Consider the following 21,006-nt stretch of genomic DNA (forward strand, 5'->3'; position numbering starts at 1 on the left):
TGGCGTAGTGCCTAATTCAAATTTGTTAAGTTGATTTAGTGTTAGTGTAGATGCGACGGAATTTAATTTGAATTAATTGACCTCCAGAATGTATCCCACAATGTCCTGTTTTGACCGCTCTGGACAGTCGCGCTGTGCTGCTCAGTGGCCATGCTAGCAGGAAAAGTCCCCTCCCCTCAAGCTCCGGGAAGATTAGAATTTTCATTTCCTGTGCTGCCAGTGTGGAGAAAGCATTGTCACTGTTCTCCGCATGGCTACTGCAAAGCCCAAACACGCTCCAGCATGGAGTCGACCAGAGGTCTTAGACCTCATCGGGCTGTGGGGCAAGGAGTCTGTTCTGGCTCAGCTCAGAGCCAGCAAAAGGAATCTGGACATTTATGGGAAGATGTCCCAGAGCATGCTGGAGAAGGGACACCAGAGGGATGCTTAGCAGTGCCGCGTGAAGATTAAGGAGCTGCGCCAGTCATATCAGAAAGCCAGGGAAGCTAACAGCCGCTCTGGCTCCTCGCCCCAAAAATGCAGGTTCTATGATGAGGTGCACGCAATTCCATGGTGCCTGCCCACAGCATTGATACCTCCGGTAGGTCACAGTCCATGATCAACGATGAGGACTCCGTGGACGACGAGGAGGAGGAAGCTGAGGAGAGTGGGGTGCAGGAGAGCAGGGTGTCCATTCTCCCCGAAAGTCAGGACTTATTCCTGACCCCTGAGCAGTCCAGCAGCACACAGGACAGCACAAATGATCCCAGGGAAGGCACATCTGGTGAGTTTTCTTTCTTATTAGCATTTCTGTCCTTGTACATTGGGGGGAGGGGGCGGTGGCGGCAGCACGAAGGGGATCTCAGGCATTTTGTTGATTGTAGTGGGTGGTTACGCAGGGATCAGTTTTTTTATGTGATGAGAAATGCGACGTTTACCATCTGTTGATATCTCATGGAAAATTTAATGTATGTAATCTGTTATCCCTAGAAAAACTTTTCAGAGGAGGGCTGCCTTGTTCCTTCCTCCACAGTAGGATTCTTCTCTGCAATCAAGGTAGCCAGCTTCATGTGTTTTAAGCATAGCCTCTCCCCCTCCCCCCTCAACACCGTCCATAATTCCTCTCTGTAAGGGTTTAAAATACCAGCAGAGATCTCCCCCCACCCCCACCCCCCGTCTGCAGTTCCTCTCGGTAATGGTTTAAAATACAATCAGAGAGTGAATCTTGTGCTACATTGTATCAATGAAACCATTTGCAACAGTTTTAATGGAAACACTGTGTACGTTGTTTCACTGTAATCATTTGCTACATTTTTTCAGGGGATCATTATCTAAATTGTTACATTTGTTTCATTTTCTTCACTATGCTAACTGTGGCTACCTTGTTACTTTTCTTTCATTCTGTAGACACCTCGGCACTGGACAGACCCTTAAGAAATGCTGCAAACAGACTGTCTCAGAGTAGGAAGAGGGGGGGAAAAAAAAAAAAAAAAAAAAGCAGCGACGATATGTTTGCGGAGCTCATGAACGCCTCAACAGCCACAGAGACAGAGCACAGAACGTGGAGGCTGACCTTGTCACAGAACATGGACAGGGAGAGTCGCCGAGAAATGATGGAGCATGATCACAGCACCACACAGGAAATGCTGCAAATCATGCGGGACCAGGCAGATATGCTCCAGCGGCTTGTGGAGCTTCAGGAGGAGCGGAGGCAGGACAGAGTCCCGCTGCAGCCCCTCCATAATGCTCCTCAACCCAAGGCTTTGCCACCCTTCCTCTCCCCCGCCCCCAAGAGGTCTCGGAGAAGATTGTCCAGGATGCAGTACGTGCTCTCTTCCACCCCGGTGGAGGTGAGCAGAAAGCAGCGGCGGCCATGCTGATAGCTGGCCAGCAAGCTACCACCCCACCCCTCGATACAGTGAATGGACCCCCCTCCTCTCTTCCCCCATGACTTGAATGTTCAGAAATAAAGTTTTGCATCATTTCAACACGTTTCTTTATTAAATCATATCTTGTTTCAGAGGGATTTGGTGGGCATAGATATCGGTGGGGGGGGGGTACATCAAAGGCAAACAACATTCAGGAACAGAAATCAGTTCTGCATCTCATTGCAGAACCTGGTTTTCAAAGCTTCCCTAATGCAAAGCTCTCTGCGGTTAGCTCTCAGTGTAGTGGTGGCACTGGCTGCTCATAATTGGCAGCCAGTCTCTCTGCCTCCACAGCCCAACTCTGGAGGAACCGCTCACCCTTCGCTTCACCCATATTATGAAGAACACAGCAAGCAGATATCACAGAAGGGAGGTTCTTCTCACTCATGTCCAGCCCAGTGAGGAGACTCCTCCATCTGCCCTTTAAACGCCCAAAGGCACATTCTACAACCATTCTGCAACTGCTTAACCTCTTATTAAAACACTCCTTGTCACTGTCAAGGTGACTGGTATATGGCTTCATTAGCCAAGGGAGGAAGGGGTAAGCAGGATCCCCCAGGATCACTATGGCCATTTCCACACTCCCAATCTGAATTTTTTGGTCAGGGAAGAAAGTTCCCACCTGCATCTTAGAGAACAGCCCCGAGTTACGAAATACACGAGCATCATGCACCTTCCCAGACCACCCCACATAGATGTCTGTGAAATGACCCCTGTGATCCACAAGGCCCTGCAGGACCATGGAAAAGTATCCCTTGCGGTTTATGTACTCGGTTGCTAGGTGGGCAGGCACTAAGATGGGAATGTGCATCCCATCGATGGCCCCCCCACAGTTTGGGAAGCCTATCGTGGCAAACTCCTCCACTATGTCCTGCACATCTCCCAAAGTCACTAGCCTTCATAGCAGAAGTCTATTTATGGCACTGCACACTTGATTCATGGCTATGCCCACTGTAGATTTACCAACTCCGAACTGATTCCCAACCGAGCGGTAACAGTCGGGGGTTGCCAACTTCCACAGAGCGATGGCCACTCTCTTCTCCACCGCCACAGCTTATCTCAAGCAAGTGTTCACGCGCTTCAGGGATGGTGCCAGCTCAGAGCACAGTTCCAGAAAAGTTGCCTTTTGCATACGGAAGTTTTGCAGCCACTGATCATCATCCCACAGCTACATAACGATGCGGTCCCACCAGTCTGTGCTTGTTTCCCTGTACCAGAACCAGCGCTCCACGGACTGCAGATGGCTCGTTACAGCCTGCAGCAACCAGGAATTGTTCTGCTCAATGTCTTCTAGCAGGGCAGCTTTGGTGGCATCGGTGTTGTCTCTGCTTCAGCTTCTTGCTCTATTTTGAAAATAATCGATGATAAGCCGCGATGTATTTGTCACGCTCACAATACTAGTGCAGAGTTGAGCTGGCTCCATGTCTCTGCAGCAATGGCGATCGCAGGGAGTAAAAAAACCGCACGAAAACACTATTCCTGTTTGTTTGGGCGGGGGGGGGGGAGGATGGAGGAAGCAGCATTGCATCCTGGGACGAAGACACTCATCCCAACAGCCACCATGGCTAGTTGCACTGTGGAATAGCTACCCAAATTGCACTGCTTTCTAAATCGAATTAAGGCTGGTCAGTGTGAATGCAAGAGACCAGCACAAATACCGTAGTGTGTACACTCTGCTATGATTTCTAAAAATCACCTGCTGAAAGTCGAATTAAACAAAGTCGACTTCCCGCGGCAATGTAGACATAGCCTAAGTTCACTATATCCCCTCAATCATCTTTTTCCATGTTTGACAGCCTCAAAAATTCTAATATATTGGTGAGACATGTTTTCCTTTGATAAAAGCCATGTAACATTTCCCCAACATATCGTGTTCATATATGTGTCTGATATTCTGTTCTCCACAATTGTTTCAATCAATTTGCCTGTTACTGAAATTAAGCTTACCGGCCTGTAATTGGCAGGATCACATCTGGATCCTTTTTAAAATTTCAGCATCACATTAGCTAGCCACCAGTCATCTGGTAGAGGAGCTGATTTAAGAGAGAAGTTATACAGCCTAGTTAGTAGTTCTGCAATTTCATATTTGAGTTCTTTCAGAATTCTTAGGTAAATACATCTGGTCTTGATGACTTATTATTTAATTCATCAGTTTATTCCAAAACCTCAGATATTGCCACCTCAATCTGAGATATTTCCTCAGATTTGTCACCTAAGAAAAAGGTCTCAGGTGTGGGAATCTACCTCACACCCACTGCAGTAACAATTGATGCAAAGACTTCATTTAGCTTCTCCACAGTGGCCATGTCTTCCTTGAGTGCTCCTTTAGTTCCTCAATCATCCAGTGGCCCCACTGATGATTTGGCAGGCTTCCTGCTGGCTCATGTACTGAAAAACATTTTTGCTCTTTATTTTTGTGTCTTTTGCTAGTTGCTCTTCAAATTCTTGTGTGACCCGCCTAATTATACTTGACACTTCACTTGCCAGAGTTTATGCTCCTTTCTATTTTCCTCAGTAGACTGACTTCCAATTTTTAACAGATGTCTTTTTGTCTCTGGCTCTTTTACTCTGCTTTTTAGCCATGATGGCTTTTTTCATCCTGTTTTTATTTTTAAATTTGTTGCACACATATAGTTTCAGCCTCTATCATGATGTTTTTTAAAAGTTTCCATGCAGCTTGCAGGCATTTCACTCTTGTGACCGGTACTTTTAATTTTCATCTAACTAAACGCCTCATTCTGTTCAGTCCCCCTTTTTGAAGTTTAGTGCTACTGTGGTGGGTTTCTTTCGTATTTTTCTCCTGAAAGGATGTTACATTTAATTACATTATGGTCGCTATAACTGAGTGTTTCAGCTATATTCACCTCTTGGACCAGATCCTGTGCACCACTTAGGACTAAATCAAGAATTACCTCTTCCCTTGTGGGTTCCAGAACGAGCTGCTCCAAGAAGCAGTCATGAATTACATCTGCATCCCATCCTGAGATGACATGTTGCCAGTCAATATGGGGATAGTTGAAATCCCCTATCATTATTGAGTTTTCTGTTTTTGTAGCCTCTCTAATCTCCCTGAGCATTTCACAATCCGTCACCATCCTGGTCAGGTGGTCGGAAGTATATTCCTTCTGTTACTCATTCTTAAAGCATGGAATTTCTATCCATATCAATGGTGCTATTTGATTCATTTAAATTTTTTACTATATTTGATTCTAAGCTCTCTTTCACATATAATGCCACTTCCTCACCAATGCAATCTACTCTGTAATTCCTTTATAGTTTGTACCCTGGTATAACCATGTCCCATTGATTATTGTAGTTTCACCAAGTTTCTGTGATGCCTATTATATCAATATCCTCATTTAATACCAGGCACTCAAGTTCTCACCTATCTTAGTATTTAGACTTCTTGCATTTGTATGGAAGCATTTATATTGGTCAATATTTAGTTGTCTGCCTTCATATGTGAAACTGAATAGGGTTGTTTCTTGTTTGACTGTTTCTCTTCAGTTCTTAACTGTACTTTTTCAACTTCTATCCTCTCCTTTGAACTAGGATATAAAGTATACCCTTTAATAAATCCTCCCTAAAGCAATGTGTTTGTCCAAACTGTGTGCTCCTCCGCACCAGTCAGCTTTCCCACAGCCCTTAACTTAAAAACTCCTCTATGACCTTTTTAATTTCACCAACCAGCAATCTAGTTCCATTTTGGTTTAGGAGCAGCTCATCCTTTCTGTATAGGCTCCTCCATTCCCAAAAGGTTCCCCAGTTCTTAATAATCCTAAATCCCTCCTCCCAACACCATCATCTTATCCACGCATTGAGACCCTGTAGTTCTGCCTGTCTAAGCAGCCCTGTACATTAAACTGGAAGCATTTCAGAGAATTCTACCATGGTGGTCTTCTCTTACCTAGCAGCCTAAATTTGGCCTCCAGGACTTCTCTTCTACCTTTCCCTATGTCAGTGATACCTACATGTACCATGACCACCAGCTCCTCCCCAGCACTGCCAATTAGTCTCAAGAAGTCTGCAACCTATGAACCTGGCAGACAATTCGATGGTCCCTTCTGACCTTAAAGTCTATGAGTTTATGCAGTTCTTCTAGTCATCATAAACCCAGTTATCTATATTTCTAATAATTGAATCCACTATTACTATTACCTGTCTCTTCCTAATAACAGGTATCTCCTTCCCAGAGAGGTATGCTCTGTGCAAGAGGACACACCATGACATCATCTGGAACGAGGGTCCCAACTACGGGATTGTTTCCTTCCACTCCAGCTTTATGTTCTCCTTTGCCAAGACTTTCATCCTCCTCACCAGCACAGGGGCTATCAGGCAGGGGCAGGACTGCTTTACTGTGTCCAGGAAAATCTCATCTATGTACCTCTGTCTCCCTTAGCTCCTCCAGTTCAGCCACTCTGATCTCAAGAGCCTGTACTCTATCTCTAAGGGCTCAGAGCTGCTTGCACCAAATCCACACATATACCATCTACCTACAAGGCAGATAATCATATGTGCTGCATTCAGTGCAATAAATGCAATAGCCCTCACTCTGCAGTTGGACTCCTGCCTGCATTATTTTTACTGTTGCTGGAGCTCACAATTGCAGGTCTGTTTCCCTGCAAGGCATTCATGTTGAATTGCTTTTCAATTTTTAGACCTTTAAGATCTTATAATTATTTAATCAAGATTTCCTTTTCTACACTTTGAATACTGAAGCTAAGTGATTGCAAAGATATTTTAACTGCTCTTTTGGCAGAACACTCCAACCTCTTACTGTTCTTCTCGCTAGGGGGCAAAAAAGTGAAAACAAAGGAAGAGTGTAAGAGGTGCTGTGCTTCTCCAACCTGTTCCCGCTCTGCCTCCACTGTTATCTCCATATCTTGCACACGTCGCAGCATGGCTTCTTGGGATTCCTCCAAAGACTCCCGCAGGCTTGCCTCCTGGGACAGCTGCTCCCTAAGCTGTAAGACACAAAACACTGAGTATGTGGCTGGAGACAGCATCAAGTCACAACTGAAGATTAGTGAAGCAAATAGGGTGCAAATACAGCAAATCAAGCATAGTTAATAATATCCAGTGATCTGCTCAAGGTGATACAACACTATAGAGTAAGTATTTTCATGGAAATGGTAAAATAAGAAAGCAAAACCAAACACTCCACTCAGCTATGCAGAATGGATTAATAATCAGACTGGGCATCTGGGCCAAATTTTGTGTTTACTGAGAGTTGAAATTCTACTTTCTACAGTGTTCTCAGAGACACAACTATTTTTTCTGCCTCAAATCTCACTGCTTTTGTGCACATTACCATTCTCGATTCTAGAGCCTGCTGTGTCTGTCTTCCTCTGGACTGAATTAATATTGCTTCTGAACACGTTGGAAAGAGTCGCTGCAGAGATGAGGCACTTCTTTCACTGCAGAGACTGAGCACGCACAGTGGGCCTGATTTTGGTCTCCCATCATTGCAATTCCAGTTGACTATCAATGTAATTGAGACTAGAATCAGGTATATTGTCTCCACAGCACACTCAAGCCTCAAAGTTCAGTTCCTTGCAGGGTAATGCACTGTGTTACTATGAGACTCTTGGGTTCATCCCTAAAACAGATAGGTGCCATTTAATAAGGACTAAGCTGCAACTTTTTTCCCCTCAAAAACCCTAATTTAGCTGAATCTCCCAGAGCAAAATCCATTTTATTAACACAACTTTTATATACAGAAAACCTCTTGCAGCAAGATTCTACCATTAAAGCTTTCTGTTAACTCAAACGACAAGGTTTAGACACATTTAGTGTGAAACGTCCCATGAAAGCAAATCACACATATGGTATGTTCTTGAGTCTTGACCCTATGCAACAGGTAATTCTAATCTCTGGTCTTCCCAGGGGAAACTAAGACCCAGGAGAGTTTCCCTTAGTTAGCTCCAGGTGTTGATAGAACATGTGGATTACTTTTAAGCCTGATTTGCTCAGGGCATCTGTATCAAATTACTAATAAGGGGCCTATATAAAAACAGACTTCCTAGGGATAAAGATGAATGAGTGAGGCTTCTATGAGAAAAGGTTCTTCTTCTATTTGTTGCAGAGAAACTAGCACCAATTTGAGGTGGAGCCTAGAACTGGGGCCTTGCTACATGCTGGTCAGGAGTACTGCCTAAATACTGTGTTAAGCATGTGAGCTAGTGTATCTGGGAATAGATATCTCTGCGAACTATAAGAAGAGAGCATCAGACACACAACAAGAGAAATGTTTAAACTCTACATGCTGCTTCAGATCTTCATCCTCCAGTGAGTACAACACAAGTACCTAAATGCATTGCTTAGAACCAGGGCCATGTACATCAGAGCAAGCTGAACCTGAATGCTATTGCAAAGCCCCTGCATTTCTACAGCATTCCAGTGCAGCAACTGAAAGTTCTATTACAAAGTCAAGTATTTTTTAAAACAGAGGATTTTATTTAATAATTCAATGACAAGTGAGTGATAATTTCTGTACCAGTAGTCTGGGGGAGATCTGGCTTGTCACACATAGTGCAAACTTGTTTCCAGCTGATAAGTAACATTAAAATAAGCTGAAAATACATAGGAAAGGAATGCCAGGAAAGTAATTGCTACAGCTGCTACAGAGAGGCTCAATCATCAATTGACTGTGTTCTGTGTGATTATGAATGGGAGGGGAGGGGAGAGGATCCACATCAGAAGTCAGAGAAACTATTCACTGACATTTAAGTGTATAACTTAGTTTGATATTCACTTTTATGCTTAAGTTTTCAGTATGATTTATGTTGACAAAGAGTAACCACATTGTATTTATAGTTGAAGGTTTTGACAACTAGGGCTTTAGGCTCCCAAGAACAGTGTGAGAAACAGCTTAGCTTTTTGGCACCCCCACAAGCCACTTATGGTTTTTGGCACTAAGGAGGAGATACATCTTCCCCAATGGAGCAAGAGTTGGAAGAGGTGGAAGGAATCCATCTTCCCCAATGGAAGGAAGGACTTGTATGATCTCACCAGTTGCTTCCATTACCCACCTCCCATCCTTTCTATGCTCTAGAGGCTTATCACTGAGACCTGCATATTGCATCCAGCATCCTTCTGGCCAAGACATGATCAGGATACCTTTTGAGTCTTTTAGAACTGCTGCTCATTTAGCTTGAGATGTTATTAAATGACATAAGGGACACAACCCACACTCTAACAGGATTAGGCTGCTTTCCAGAAGCTCACACTCTACTTCATCAGGACAATGATGCCTAGAAGCTTAGGGCCTAGTATATGTACTATATTTAATTAGTCCATCACAAGATATCTGCTACAATTTGTTCACTAGCTAGCTGACATTAAATCACCAGTTCTATTTTGGATGCAATAACGTCATTCTCCATGACTAGGAGAAGCAGTTAGAAAATTGTGGGCTAAGGGGGTAAATCTTCTTCCACAGCATAGATACTAGGTCTCTCTCAGTAGTTTCAACTAACACATTTTTATATCTTGCATAAAAGGCGTTCTGTCTTAGGTTTGTAGTTTTGGGCATGCTTAGCAGCCTCCTTTCAGATGTGCACCTTCCATCCCTGGTTTTCATAGATTCATACCCAGATGATCATCCAGGCTTTGTCCCCCCCAAAAATTTTATCACCTCACTTTTCCTTCTAACCCTCTTTTGCCCTTACCTCATGAAGTCTACGATTCATTATGTGTTTTGTTGTCCTCAGCTCCTCCGCTGCAATGGCTACATTTGTCTAAAAAAGACAAGAAATAATTTCTTCACAACAACTGCAGCAAAAACTTTCAAGAGTATTTCAAAACCAGGCTGGCCAGTAACCCATTGGTATTATTTTATATTACATGCCACGTTGAGACCAGGATTTGATTCCTAGTTGTAGTCTGGTGCTCTCAAGGGACAAGCACCTTGCATTGTATTTCAGCAACCATTTAAAACAATTAAGGAGACAGGATTACAGACTCCAGAACAGTCTACTTCAGTTGGAAGAATAGTGGCCCAGATGTGGGACCAAGAGAGTGTAAGGATAAACAAGGAAAAATGGAGAAATGCTTAACAATCCATGAGTTGAGAGTGGCAAGAAACCCAACTCTTGAGGGATTATAAATACAGGGTTTTGGGTTTAAAAAAAAAAAAAAAAAAAGTCATTCTCAATGTATCACTAGATCCAGACAGCCCCATTCACAGAGATGAGATTGTCTTTTACTCCAACAAAATTAGCACCACCCACACAATGCTATTTCTAATCGCACACATCTGACCTCTAAGCACATCAAAGCAAAGAGTCTTAGGCCTTGTCCACACTAGAAAAATATTTTATGTAGACTTACAGAGATGGCTGATGTACACACTGCTCTTCTTAGGTCGATGGAGTGCATCCTCACTAGAAGCACTTCCATTGACCTAGAGGGGCAGTGTGGGCAGCTGAGAGACCCATCTCTCAGCTCCCTGTCAGGAGCCCATGGGCTCCTGGGCTCCCTCCCCACCCTCCACATACACACTCCCCGGTCCCAACCAGGAGCATGAGCAGCTAGCGAGCCGCCTGCATCCCACCTAGTCCTGGCATGCAGCTGGGAGGTGGGTGCCAGCCGGGCAGTGGGCTGCAGCCGCCCATGTCCTGGCCAGTCCCAGCTGCCTGCCTCCCACCCAGTCCCAGCTGGGAGATGGGTGCCAGCCAGGAGGCCACTGGAGTGGTGAAATTGACAAGAATGACAGCCCCTCCACAACTGCAAGGGTAACATTGACACTGTGTCACCCTGGCTCTGCCAACAAAAGCCCTACACCTCTCATCAAGGTAGTTTTATTTTGTCCAAAAAAAAAAAAAAAAAAAAAGACAGTTTTGTCAGCAGGGGGTGATGATTGTAGTGTGTACACCAACCTCTCTACTGTAGACCAGGCCTCATTTTCAGAGCTGGCAGCATTTAGAGACCAATACATTAGTATTGGGATCAATATAGCCACTCTTCAAGGACTATGCCTTCGCCTTTCAGCAGGCCATCATGCACACTCACAGCCAGGTCTTGTACCTTGGTTGCTGTGGCAATTTCCAGAGCAGCACTTAATCTTTGAACTTCTTCCTGTGCCTTTTCTACATCCTCTTTTGCCTCACTTAGATGTTGGCGCAACTTCATTGCCTCCAGCTGCACAACCTTCAGTTCCTGCAAGTGTTCCTCCTGCATTGCATTCATACGTTGTTCCAGGTGGGCTGCCAGACAGCAAGGGAGGATCAAAAATGGTCATGATAAAGAATGCAGAAAAAATGCATCTGAAGAGAGGAGAGAGAATGAGGACATCCGCTACCACCACAAAAAACAGCTTTCTCCTTCCCATACCTGCATGTTTGGGATTCAGCTCCTTTTCAGTCTGCAACCGGAAGAGGTTTAGCTTCAAGGTCTGTACAACACTCTCCAACCGGCACATTCGATTCACCAGAGATTCACAGTTCTTCCATAGCATGTCACTTTCACCTACAAACGCTACCCTGGCCCGAACAGGGCTAACAGGCTGGTGGTTCCCACATGTCTCTAAGGGCTTTGAATGGAAGAGATCAAGGCTGAAAGAAAAGAAGAACATGTGGCACTATTATATAATACTTTTAGTTTTTTAAATCTTGTTTCATGCCACTGGAGTATTTCTTGCTGTTGCTGATGGCAGTAGCATGTGACTCTGACTCTGCTAGCAACTTCTACTCCAGAGGGAAGCCAAGATACTAGCTCACTCCGAAGCAAAATGGAACAAGTGGGGACAAGTTACTAAAAAAAAATTGAGCGTTCCCGGGAAAAGAAGGACCCGGATAATACTTCCCATCCGTACCTCCGTCCGTTCACACCTAGCATCTCCAGGTCTCTCACCAGCGCGCTCGTCTGCTCTTCAACAACGCTCATCCTCTGCTGGAGCACGGTGAAGGCTTCCGGCGCTGTGGCATTGACGCTCATGGGGGACACGGTCGGCCTGGCCATAGCTGCCCCGCGTCCAGCGGTTACCTGTCGGCGATGTGGCCCTGTCACAGAAGGAACAAGCTGGGCGCCTGGCTGACCTTCCGCCCCCGAACGGGCCTTTCCGTCACTCCCAGGCGTATACACTCCCCCCTCCCCCTCTCTTCCCCATCCCCCCGCGGCGGCCGCTCTGTTCCCAAAATCCCATCCCCTGATCCTGATCCTGCCCCGCTTTCCCGCCCGCCCCCCCGCATGCGACCCCGCCGGCCCGGGCGATGGGGGCCGCGCTCGAGCTCCTCCGGGGTCAGGCTCGCCCTTTACCCCGCCGCCGGCTGACACGCCGCTGCCCCGTTTCCATAGAGCTTCTTCCCCGCTTCAAACCGACCCGCCGCGGCACCAGCGGCCCCCTTTCTGCGCATGCTCCGAGACCCCACCAGCTCCGGATGCACGCTGGGATTTGTAGTCCTTCCCGCTCCACCCGGACGCGGAGAAGCGGCGCCGGCCTGCCGGAGAGGCATCTGGGAGCATGGATGCCGGAGGCGCATGCGCAGTGATCCACACCGAAGTGTCAGCGAGCCGGGCTGGGCGCTGTCCTTTCTGTCTGTGTCTTGCTATCCCAGCAGAGACCAACGTGGCGCCTAGTGGTCAGAGCTGAGGGCGGGCACTGTGGGTTCTCGTTCTGTGTGGCCTTCAAGGTGACCTGATACTTCAGTTTCCGGGTATTGTGGGTAATCCGATTCTCACACTCGGTGGAGGTTTCGGTTTTAAACTCCAGCTCCTAGAGCCGGGGTGGGGAACCTTTTTTCTGCCAAGGGCCTGATGGTGGTACGCGGAAGACGGCTGAGTGTCTGCCACCGAATTCCCACCCCCCGCCGCCAGGGCCAGACCACATGATTTCGCGGGCCGGCCGGACGTTCCCCACCCCTGTCCTAGAGAGATGTGAGGACACAAGAATCTCAGCTTTCATTATTTGATGGGTTTTTTTAAAGGCTCCTTCTAGCCCTTTTGGGCGCAGAGAAAAAATCTTGAAAACGGGATTCGCAAAGGCTCAAAACCCAGAAGGGAAATAAAAAGAAAACAAAACATATCATGTATTATTTTTTCAGTCTCATGGGGTATTGGGGTGCAGGAGAGGGCAAACCTCACCAGTTTTGAATGCTTGGCATTGGCAAAATTGGCACCATCTTTTTTCTTCCACCTCGTAATCTGTCCTATATATGTCAGTTTCCCTCATCCTGAGGGATGTCACTCATTTAGACACAAAGTCACCTGTCTTTCACAATAAAAAGGGAGCAGACATCTTTCTTTCTTTTTTTCTGAAATGCATTTACACCTGAAATGATGAATCATGGAGGTTGTAAAAAAGTATTTGCACCACAGGAATTAATTCCACAGCATTTTAAGTGTCCTGTTTGAATAATTTTTTATCCCTAATTTTGGGCCTTAATTACACATTTTATCCTACATTTGGGCCTTCTCAGGCTAAGACAGATGGAGTGACCTCTGCATAAAATATGGTCTCTGAGCTCACCCTATCAACATAGCAGCAGGTAGTAAGAGCTAGTCATTTTCAGATTTTTATTGCTGATACATCATAACACTTCTATTAATTCATCAAGAAGACTACAGTACAGAAATATGTTGGTGTTTTGCATATATTTGTAACATAAGCATTTAGGTCAGTTCATATGTGGATTTATGTATCTCCTTGTCCTGGGCAAATTATTATCATGGGTCATGATAGCGCAAATTTCGGCATCTTGAGACACTTTGTCTTCAGCTTCTTTATCTGTAAAATAAAAAACAAAAAGGTGTTATGAATTTTGAGATTTTTGGATTAAATGTATTTATACAAGTGTAAAGTGCTATTATAATATTTTTATTAATTAAATCTTATCTCTAGATGGCAGCAGAGAGCAGAGGCAATCATGAAAATGCTGCAAAAGTCCTAATGGGATGATCATGAATCTTATAATATTGTGCATAACTGCAAATGCTGGTCATCCACTAATATTGAAAAGAATAAAGATTTTTTTTTTAAATCAGATACTACAGAAATCCTAAGTCCAGAAGTAAGTGTTACAAATAGTGTACTTAAAATCACATTTGTTGTTGTTTTGAATTTGGAATCTAAACTGTAGACAATGCCTGCTAAATTTTTAATGGTAATTATTGTCAAGACTACCCCTGCAAATAATTTGCTGCTTTCTGGCATATTACGGAAGAGGACTATAGTGGCTAACTATTATTAATTGTTGTTCTCGTGTTTGTATTAATGATTTTAATTTAAGATTTCATAAATGATATATTTTTAACAAATTGACTGAGTTCAATTGTAACTTACAGTTGACATTGTAAAAGGTTTTTGGGCTTACTATAGGGTTGGTCCATATTTGTATGGAGGAATATAAAATGTGGAATCCTCATCATTGGAGATTTTTAAGAACAGGTTAAAAAAAATCTAATGGGATGGTCTAGGTATATTTAATCCTGCCTCAGTGCAAGGTGTTGCAGGAGGAGGATGAACTAGATCCGTGGTCCTCAACTGGGGGTCCATGGCCCCCAGGGGTGCCACAAGCTGGTTTCAGGGGATCTGTGAGATCTAGCGCTCAGCAGGGCAGATGCCTTGAGCCCATGCTTAGAGTTGGGGGGCACATGGGAGGGTGTTGCCCCTCCAAACTGCAGTGCCTTAACCAGAGCGGAGTATTTAGAGGTGGGAAGCCAGAGCCAGGCAGAGTGGGGCAGCTGCTGCTCTGGCTGGTGCCATGGAGCAGGCAGCTGCAGTGCTCCCCCATCTTCTGCTGCTAGTGCCTGGGCCCTGGGGCTGCAGTTGCTCGTCAGCTCCCAGCCCCCTTTGACTGCTTGTGCAGCTGGTAAGAGCTGCCCGAGTGAGGGGACCTGGTTCTGGGGCCAGCAGAGCCCTCGGGGAGCAACAACTGTGGCGGAGCCTCCCTTTCTGACACACAGCTCCTAGCTACTCCTCTCCTAGTGCCCTGAGCTTACATGGCTCCTAGCTACCCCTTCCCTACACCCTATCTCCCTGTCTGCACACAGCTCCTTCTTCCTGCACTACATCCCTCCTGGCCGACAGTCCCTAGTACCATGCCTGCACCCTATGCAGTTTTCACACTTTATGAACTGAGCCCCTCCGCCTTTGAGTTATAATTTTTGTTTACCCCCCCCAACCCCATGTTACCCAATTTTAGCAGATTTGGGAACCCTCCAGGGTATAGACCCTGGTTGACCTCAAATTTCAAATTGGCATCCTTTCATTGTGGCTCTCACATTTAAAGAGGTAGGCTTTGGGCATAAGACATATGAACTTGAAGGGCTGCCTGTGTGCAACATCGTTAAGGACCGTGTGCATACAGAGTGCTGTGTGTATAAATTGTGGTGTCATGTGCACAATATTATAAGAACATGTGCATAACCAATGGAATAAGTGCAAAGGCGGGAAAATGGAGTTATTGAATTGGTTGGGATGATTATATAAGACACACAGCAACACAGGAGGGTTGCTGCCCATCCAAGTGGCAGCCCATATTTTCTGTTGCTTCGGATCTAGAGAGAAGACATCTGGAGAGCTTACCTGTCCACTGCCCGTTCCTGCCTGTTCCTGTCCATGATTTGTTTGTGATTTGGCTCCTGTTCCTGATATTTTATTCCCGCTCACCTGCTCCTCTTCACTTGTTCTGGTTCCGAGTCCTGTTCCTGCATCTACCTGCTTCACACTTATATGTTCACCTCACTTGTGTATGCCTAGAGGGTGTAAGTTAGAGAAATCTTCATGGTTAATTTGTCCATTTACCCCCTTATTGCATTTATATCTTAGGTTCCTGGGCTTTAGGCCCTTGGTCTCTGGTCTTGTATCTGTTTGTTAATAACTCATTTAATTGTTTATTTACATTTGTGTCACTGGTCTCCCTTGGTGAGTCCCTGGATGAAAGAAGCTAGAGAGGACGAACTTCTAGAAGTCCACTAAATAAATACTGGAGTTGATATCCATTTGAGTTGGGAGGAAGTAAAAGCATATCAGCTCTGAGAGGGAGTGTGGGTCCTTTATTATTCCTGGATTCCGCTTTCATTTGGTAACACCTAGAAAGGCTGGGTTGCCTGCTGAAGTAAGTCGGGGTGGAGATGGCATTCCCTCCGAGGGACCCACCATGCAGAGCTGGCCTGAGCTTCAGTGTATATATGTAGAGAGAGAGAGAGTACAAGAGTAAATTGTAAATTGTGTAGAAAAGGAGACAATGGTAACCTCAAAGGTGTTGTAACTGAGAGATTCCATTGTCTAAGTGATGATTTCAGATGGGATTTGCAAAATCACCAGCACTGGTCTAATTCTACTGCCTTTTAAGTCAATAGCAAGACTCCTACTGATTTCAATGGGAACATAGTTAGGCCAGTGCCGAGGGCTTTTGACAATTCTACCCTGCATGTCTAAAATTATAATATGGCACGTGAACATTGAAGGGATGCTGTCACAGGGTGACACTGGCCCTTTAAAAGAGGGGGGTGTCTAGTGCACCTCAGATTCATCAGCTGACTCCCAATTAGGTTTAAGAGCGGGTACCTGGGCCACATAAATGGGAGAGACTGACACAGTAAGGTGTTAGTTGGAAAAGAGGTAAGAACTGCCTGAGAGAGACAGGAAGGGGCAGGTGAGAGCTACCTGAAGAGGAAAGGAAAGACCCAGAGAGAAACTGGAACAGCAGAGGTGATCTGGTACAGAGAACCATTTGGAAGAGCAAAGAGTTGATTTGGATCTGGGGAACCACTGCTGAATTAAGAGTTTGTGCAGAGGCCTTTAAGAACAAGGGGAAGAACCAGCCTGCTTAGAAGAAGCAGAGTGCAAAATAAAAGGGCTGATGCTAGATCCCAGGAGCAGGCTTAGACTTTTTGGCATGGAGGTTTGGTGAATGGAACACAGTAAGAAGCCTCCTTGCACAGTGCTTAATTTGTGCCACAGTTTTCCAGAGCTGAGCCCTGGCACCTCTGTTTTGCTGCATCAATTATGAACGTAAAACAATTTCTTGAGCCTGGGCACCTAATTGCTTGAGCCCTGGCACATCTTTCATTACAAATTAAGCACTGCCCTTGCAGCAGGCCTGAGTGGAGGACTGTAGGAAGCAGAGGCCAAAACAAGGGGTTGGTCCTGGAGGGATGTTCCCTAAGCAGGGTTAGAACTAGCAGGCAGGAAGCCTGGGCTAGTGGAATACTGTAGAGTTCTCTTAGGAGAGCTGTGAGTTGGAGCTACCAGAGAAGAACTGTGGGAAGGAACATAAGAACAGCCATACTGGGTCAGACTAATGGTCCATCTAGCCCAGTGTCCTGTCTGCTGACACTAGCCAATACCAAGTGAATCTGGTAACTCTCAGATGGATGGCCAGGAGAGTGGAGCCCTGGTACAAGGGCAGAAAGAGTCTGGGAGCAGCCTCAAGATGGACTTTTGGGAGGCTGAGTTGAAAATGATGTTCCAGGAGGGGGCATGGAAAATTATGAACCTGGGATTTTGGGGAGAATGGATTTATCATGAGGGTTCTGCAGACTATTGAACACATACAGGAATCAATTATCCCAGGGGGGCTTTTGAATTGGACAGCGAGAGAAACTCTGTTCTTTTCAAAGCTGAGCTAAGTGGAAACTGATGCAGGAACACCAGCTGTGCTGCAGCCTGCCACACAGGGGCACTCTGAGAAAGAGTTGCCCTCTTACAGATCTGAACTGGACATGAGGGCCAACCTCAGGGGGATGGAAGGGAAACATCATTGACACAGATATGTGTTCTACAAAGTCTGAGATGCAGACAGAATGGCACAGACACACACACTCTAGATCATTGGTTTTCAACCCGGGGGCCATTTGCAGCCCCATCAGCACACAATTGTTGCCCATGTGACATCCTGAGGGTCACACAGGTAGTATATGTATTGTGTGAATATGGATAATACATAGAGAGCTGCATATGTAGTCCACAATGGTAAACAGGTTGAGAGCCACTGTTCTAGACTATGATTGCAGAGTAGTAACAATACATTTTGACCTTACGTGCTCGGCGCCTTCTGTTGGCTCCCTTAGTTCCTACTGAATTTAATGAACTAAGGGCACACAACACCAATCAAGAGGTGCTGGCCAACTCTTGAGACTAGACCCTAGTTCAGGCTTTGCATAGCCTGCTGTATTCTGCTTCACTAACTTAATTGTCTATTATTCTAGCTGGGTTTATTTAGGGTAACTTTAGCATTATGGATTCATACTGGAAGAAGGGCTATGAACGTTTCTGAAAAATAAGAAACAAAACACAGGACTTGGATGAGCATGAGTAGGGATAAACTTAGCATTCATTCAGAAACCTAGGTGTCCCAGGAACCTATCCTCAAAAATCTGTCCCAGGAACCTATCCTCAAGAGGTACTGCCAAGATGCTTGTTACTGTCAGTTGGGACATGGGAAATTTGAAAAGTAGAAAGTGATGGGGGGGCTGAAAGTGACATTGTTATCTAACCTGTATAAACTTCTAGGTAAGAACCCAAGCAGATGATATATAAAGAAGGTGTATATTAATGTTTTTACTATATGTAATGTTTCACTAATAAGTCGGCTTTTGCACTTTAGGCCGTTCTCTAATCAGACTGTGCTAGTACTCTGACCCAAACAGGGATGCACTTATACAGAAGATCCGCATATACATGAAGTGTACATATAAAAAGAGCAACTGATATATAAGTTAAATTGAAATGAGATCTTTTCATAAGCTGCTGTATGGTGACAATATTTGATAAATGATATCTTATCCTGAAGGCACATTATTAATTTTGTAATAAACTGATCAAACAGATTCCTAATTTAGTTTGCATTAAAAGATCTGATTGATGTGAACTTGTTATTCACATTCTTGATCTTCCTTTCAAAAACTGATGTGCAAGAGTAACTTCACATCCAAATTGCAGAAGTAAAAAGAATAAATCACCCTGTCTGTGGCATTTTCTAGGTTAAACTTCTCAAAAGAAGAATCTGTAGTTAAGATCAAAGCACTTAACTGTGAAAATGGAGATGAAGCAGTCTGATGTACTTTGCAGTCCCAAATATCCTTGCACAATAGAATTTCATTTCAGTCTTTAAAAGAGCCTGAAACTGTGATTATTTATTTAAAATTGCTTTTCTGTACAGGCAATGATACAGGAGACAGGACATTGTGATGATAAAGTTTTGGGGTTTTTTTAATTTATGTTCTCAACATCATTTTCCACTTGTGTGCAAAACCTATATGTACGTGTGCACCTGATAGTCATAGAGGTGCATGCACATGCCAGTGCACAAAGCTGTATGCAGAGGCATATTGTAAACCAGGTTTGAAAAGTAATGCTAGATTGAAATTTGACTTTTCTAGGGAGACATCTACACTCCTCTGTGCCTTCTACCTCCCTCTCTGCTGAATACCTTGCCTCTTCCACTTTGCACAATCTGGTGTTTCATGCATTTTCAGGCAAAGGTGCATATGGCTCATTCTATATTCACAATAGATCACAAATCCTAAGGATGCTATCATAGCATTTGGAGACAAAAATGCTGGTCATTTAGTCAATTTCCCTGGTAGAGCAACTTTGTTCTCGGCAGTTTTCTTTTCTTTTGGTGGTTTGTCCTGTCCAGTTTTAAATGTCTCAAGCAATGGGGCTTCTACTATTTCTCCTTGGGAGACGATTTCACAGCCCAATAGATCTCATTGTCCAGAATTGTTGCTTACATTTCCTTTTATTGTAATAACATTACTTTTAGTTATATCACTGTGACGAAGTGGAGATGACCCTAATGTTTTCTATCAGTGCTGTGTGCACGCCTCAGTTTCTTCCCATATGTTACTTGTATTTCGGTGATGGGACCCGGTGTGTGATCATTGCAGAGGCCATTAGGGGGTGGATGGGCCTTCCCCAGCCTCCCATAGGCAGACAATTGGCAAACCTCTCTGCCCTCCTGGAGCAAACCAGCTACGATATTTTAACGGTTGTAGTTACGGTTGTAACATCTTGCCAGGGAAAGAGACAAAGGACTGGGGAGGGGCCAGAGTGGGAGTGGGTCTGTCTGGTGGCTGGGAGGAAGGGCAGTCGCCCATGAGGGGTCAAGAGGAGTGGGGCCCGAGAGTGGGGCTCCGAGACTCCACAGTCGCTGTTGTAACTACTAGTTAATCTGCTAACAAAGTCTTTCTACGCTGTGATCCTGAGAACTAATAAACCCTTTTGACTTCCATGCTGGCTGTGAATCACTTCTGACTGCAAGACGGGGGTGCCTGGCCCTTTGGGCATGGAGGAACTCCCCAGGGTCCCATCCAGGGGGTCCATAGAGGAAGTTCTGGCGAACTTGGCCAGATTCAGGAGACAGCTGCACTGGTGTGTGGAGACCCGAGGAGGGCAAATTCTGAAACACTAGAGTCATGACTGGCTGTGTCCCGAGTGGTACCAGAGCTCTGTTCCTGGGGACTCCATCACAACTACCCCTTGCTATTCTAAAAAATGCTTCTCCCTTCTTGTTTATACTTTTAATAATAGGCAGTTGTTATATCTTGCTTCTCTTATTATTTAGCAAAGCTTTATATATTTACTCCTCTGAACCTTTCCTGCATATGTAAAATCTTGTATTCCCTTAATATTTGCATTGCTCTTCTCTGAATTCCTTCCAGTTGGTCTACTTATTTCTGGTATTTCAGTTCCTAGAACTGAACTCTGTATTCAAGATGTGGTCTTGACTGCTAGCACCATATAATTATTGTTTTTAGGGTTATCTTCCCCTCAGCTCACCCCATTATTTGCCTGTCTAATCTCCTTTTGATAAAACAATCTTTGTTATAAAGTCACTTCAGGGAACAAATACCAGGACAAAGTTCTTATTGCAAGTGGTGTTTCTGCTCACGTGGGTGATAGGAAGGAATAGTGCCTTTTTTTTTTAAGCTGGTAAGTCGAACATAAAATCTGCCAAACTAGATCAGTTTGTCCACCTAGTCTCACATCTACAATGGCTAATCACTGATGCTTTAGGAGAGAGTGAAAACCTCTTGTCTGTAATGCATATTGTCAGGTATGAAATACTAAAAGATCACTTTCTTAGCTTGTCTCTTTGACCATGTCACCCTTCTCTTTCCATCCTCCTGCTGGCTTCCCCCTTCTCTACTG

At 44.8% G+C, this 21,006-nt stretch overlaps 1 protein-coding gene and 1 long non-coding RNA gene across 4 annotated transcripts in view; one reads left to right on the forward strand and one right to left on the reverse strand.

Annotated features, from left to right (window-relative positions):
• CCDC150 (coiled-coil domain containing 150) overlaps window positions 1–12,267 on the reverse strand; it is a 45,480-nt gene extending 33,213 nt beyond the window's left edge. The window contains exons 1-6 of one of the 3 annotated variants that reach the window (XM_067548978.1): window positions 12,165–12,267; window positions 11,722–11,891; window positions 11,241–11,461; window positions 10,935–11,113; window positions 9,578–9,646; window positions 6,755–6,871 (exon numbers count right to left, since the gene is read on the reverse strand). In XM_067548978.1, the coding sequence (XP_067405079.1) occupies window positions 6,755–6,871; window positions 9,578–9,646; window positions 10,935–11,113; window positions 11,241–11,461; window positions 11,722–11,867 (732 nt within the window). In that variant the 5' untranslated portion in view covers window positions 11,868–11,891; window positions 12,165–12,267. Of the gene's footprint in view, window positions 1–6,754; window positions 6,872–7,218; window positions 7,353–9,577; window positions 9,647–10,934; window positions 11,114–11,240; window positions 11,462–11,721; window positions 11,892–12,164 lie in introns of those variants that run through there. The other 2 variants (XM_067548979.1, XM_067548981.1) reach the window with 2 other exon arrangements.
• Window positions 7,998–15,832, forward strand: LOC137153527 (uncharacterized). The gene is made up of 4 exons (XR_010919825.1): window positions 7,998–8,195; window positions 11,022–12,538; window positions 13,747–13,915; window positions 15,409–15,832. It is a non-coding gene; the product is annotated as an uncharacterized lncRNA (long non-coding RNA).
• Window positions 15,833–21,006: the final 5,174 nt, after the last annotated feature.

Source organism: Emydura macquarii, unplaced genomic scaffold (assembly GCF_026122565.2).
Source record: "Emydura macquarii macquarii isolate MOO-44397 ecotype Brisbane River unplaced genomic scaffold, CSIRO-AGI_Emac_v2 contig_1253, whole genome shotgun sequence".
Lineage (NCBI taxonomy): Eukaryota > Metazoa > Chordata > Testudines > Chelidae > Emydura > Emydura macquarii.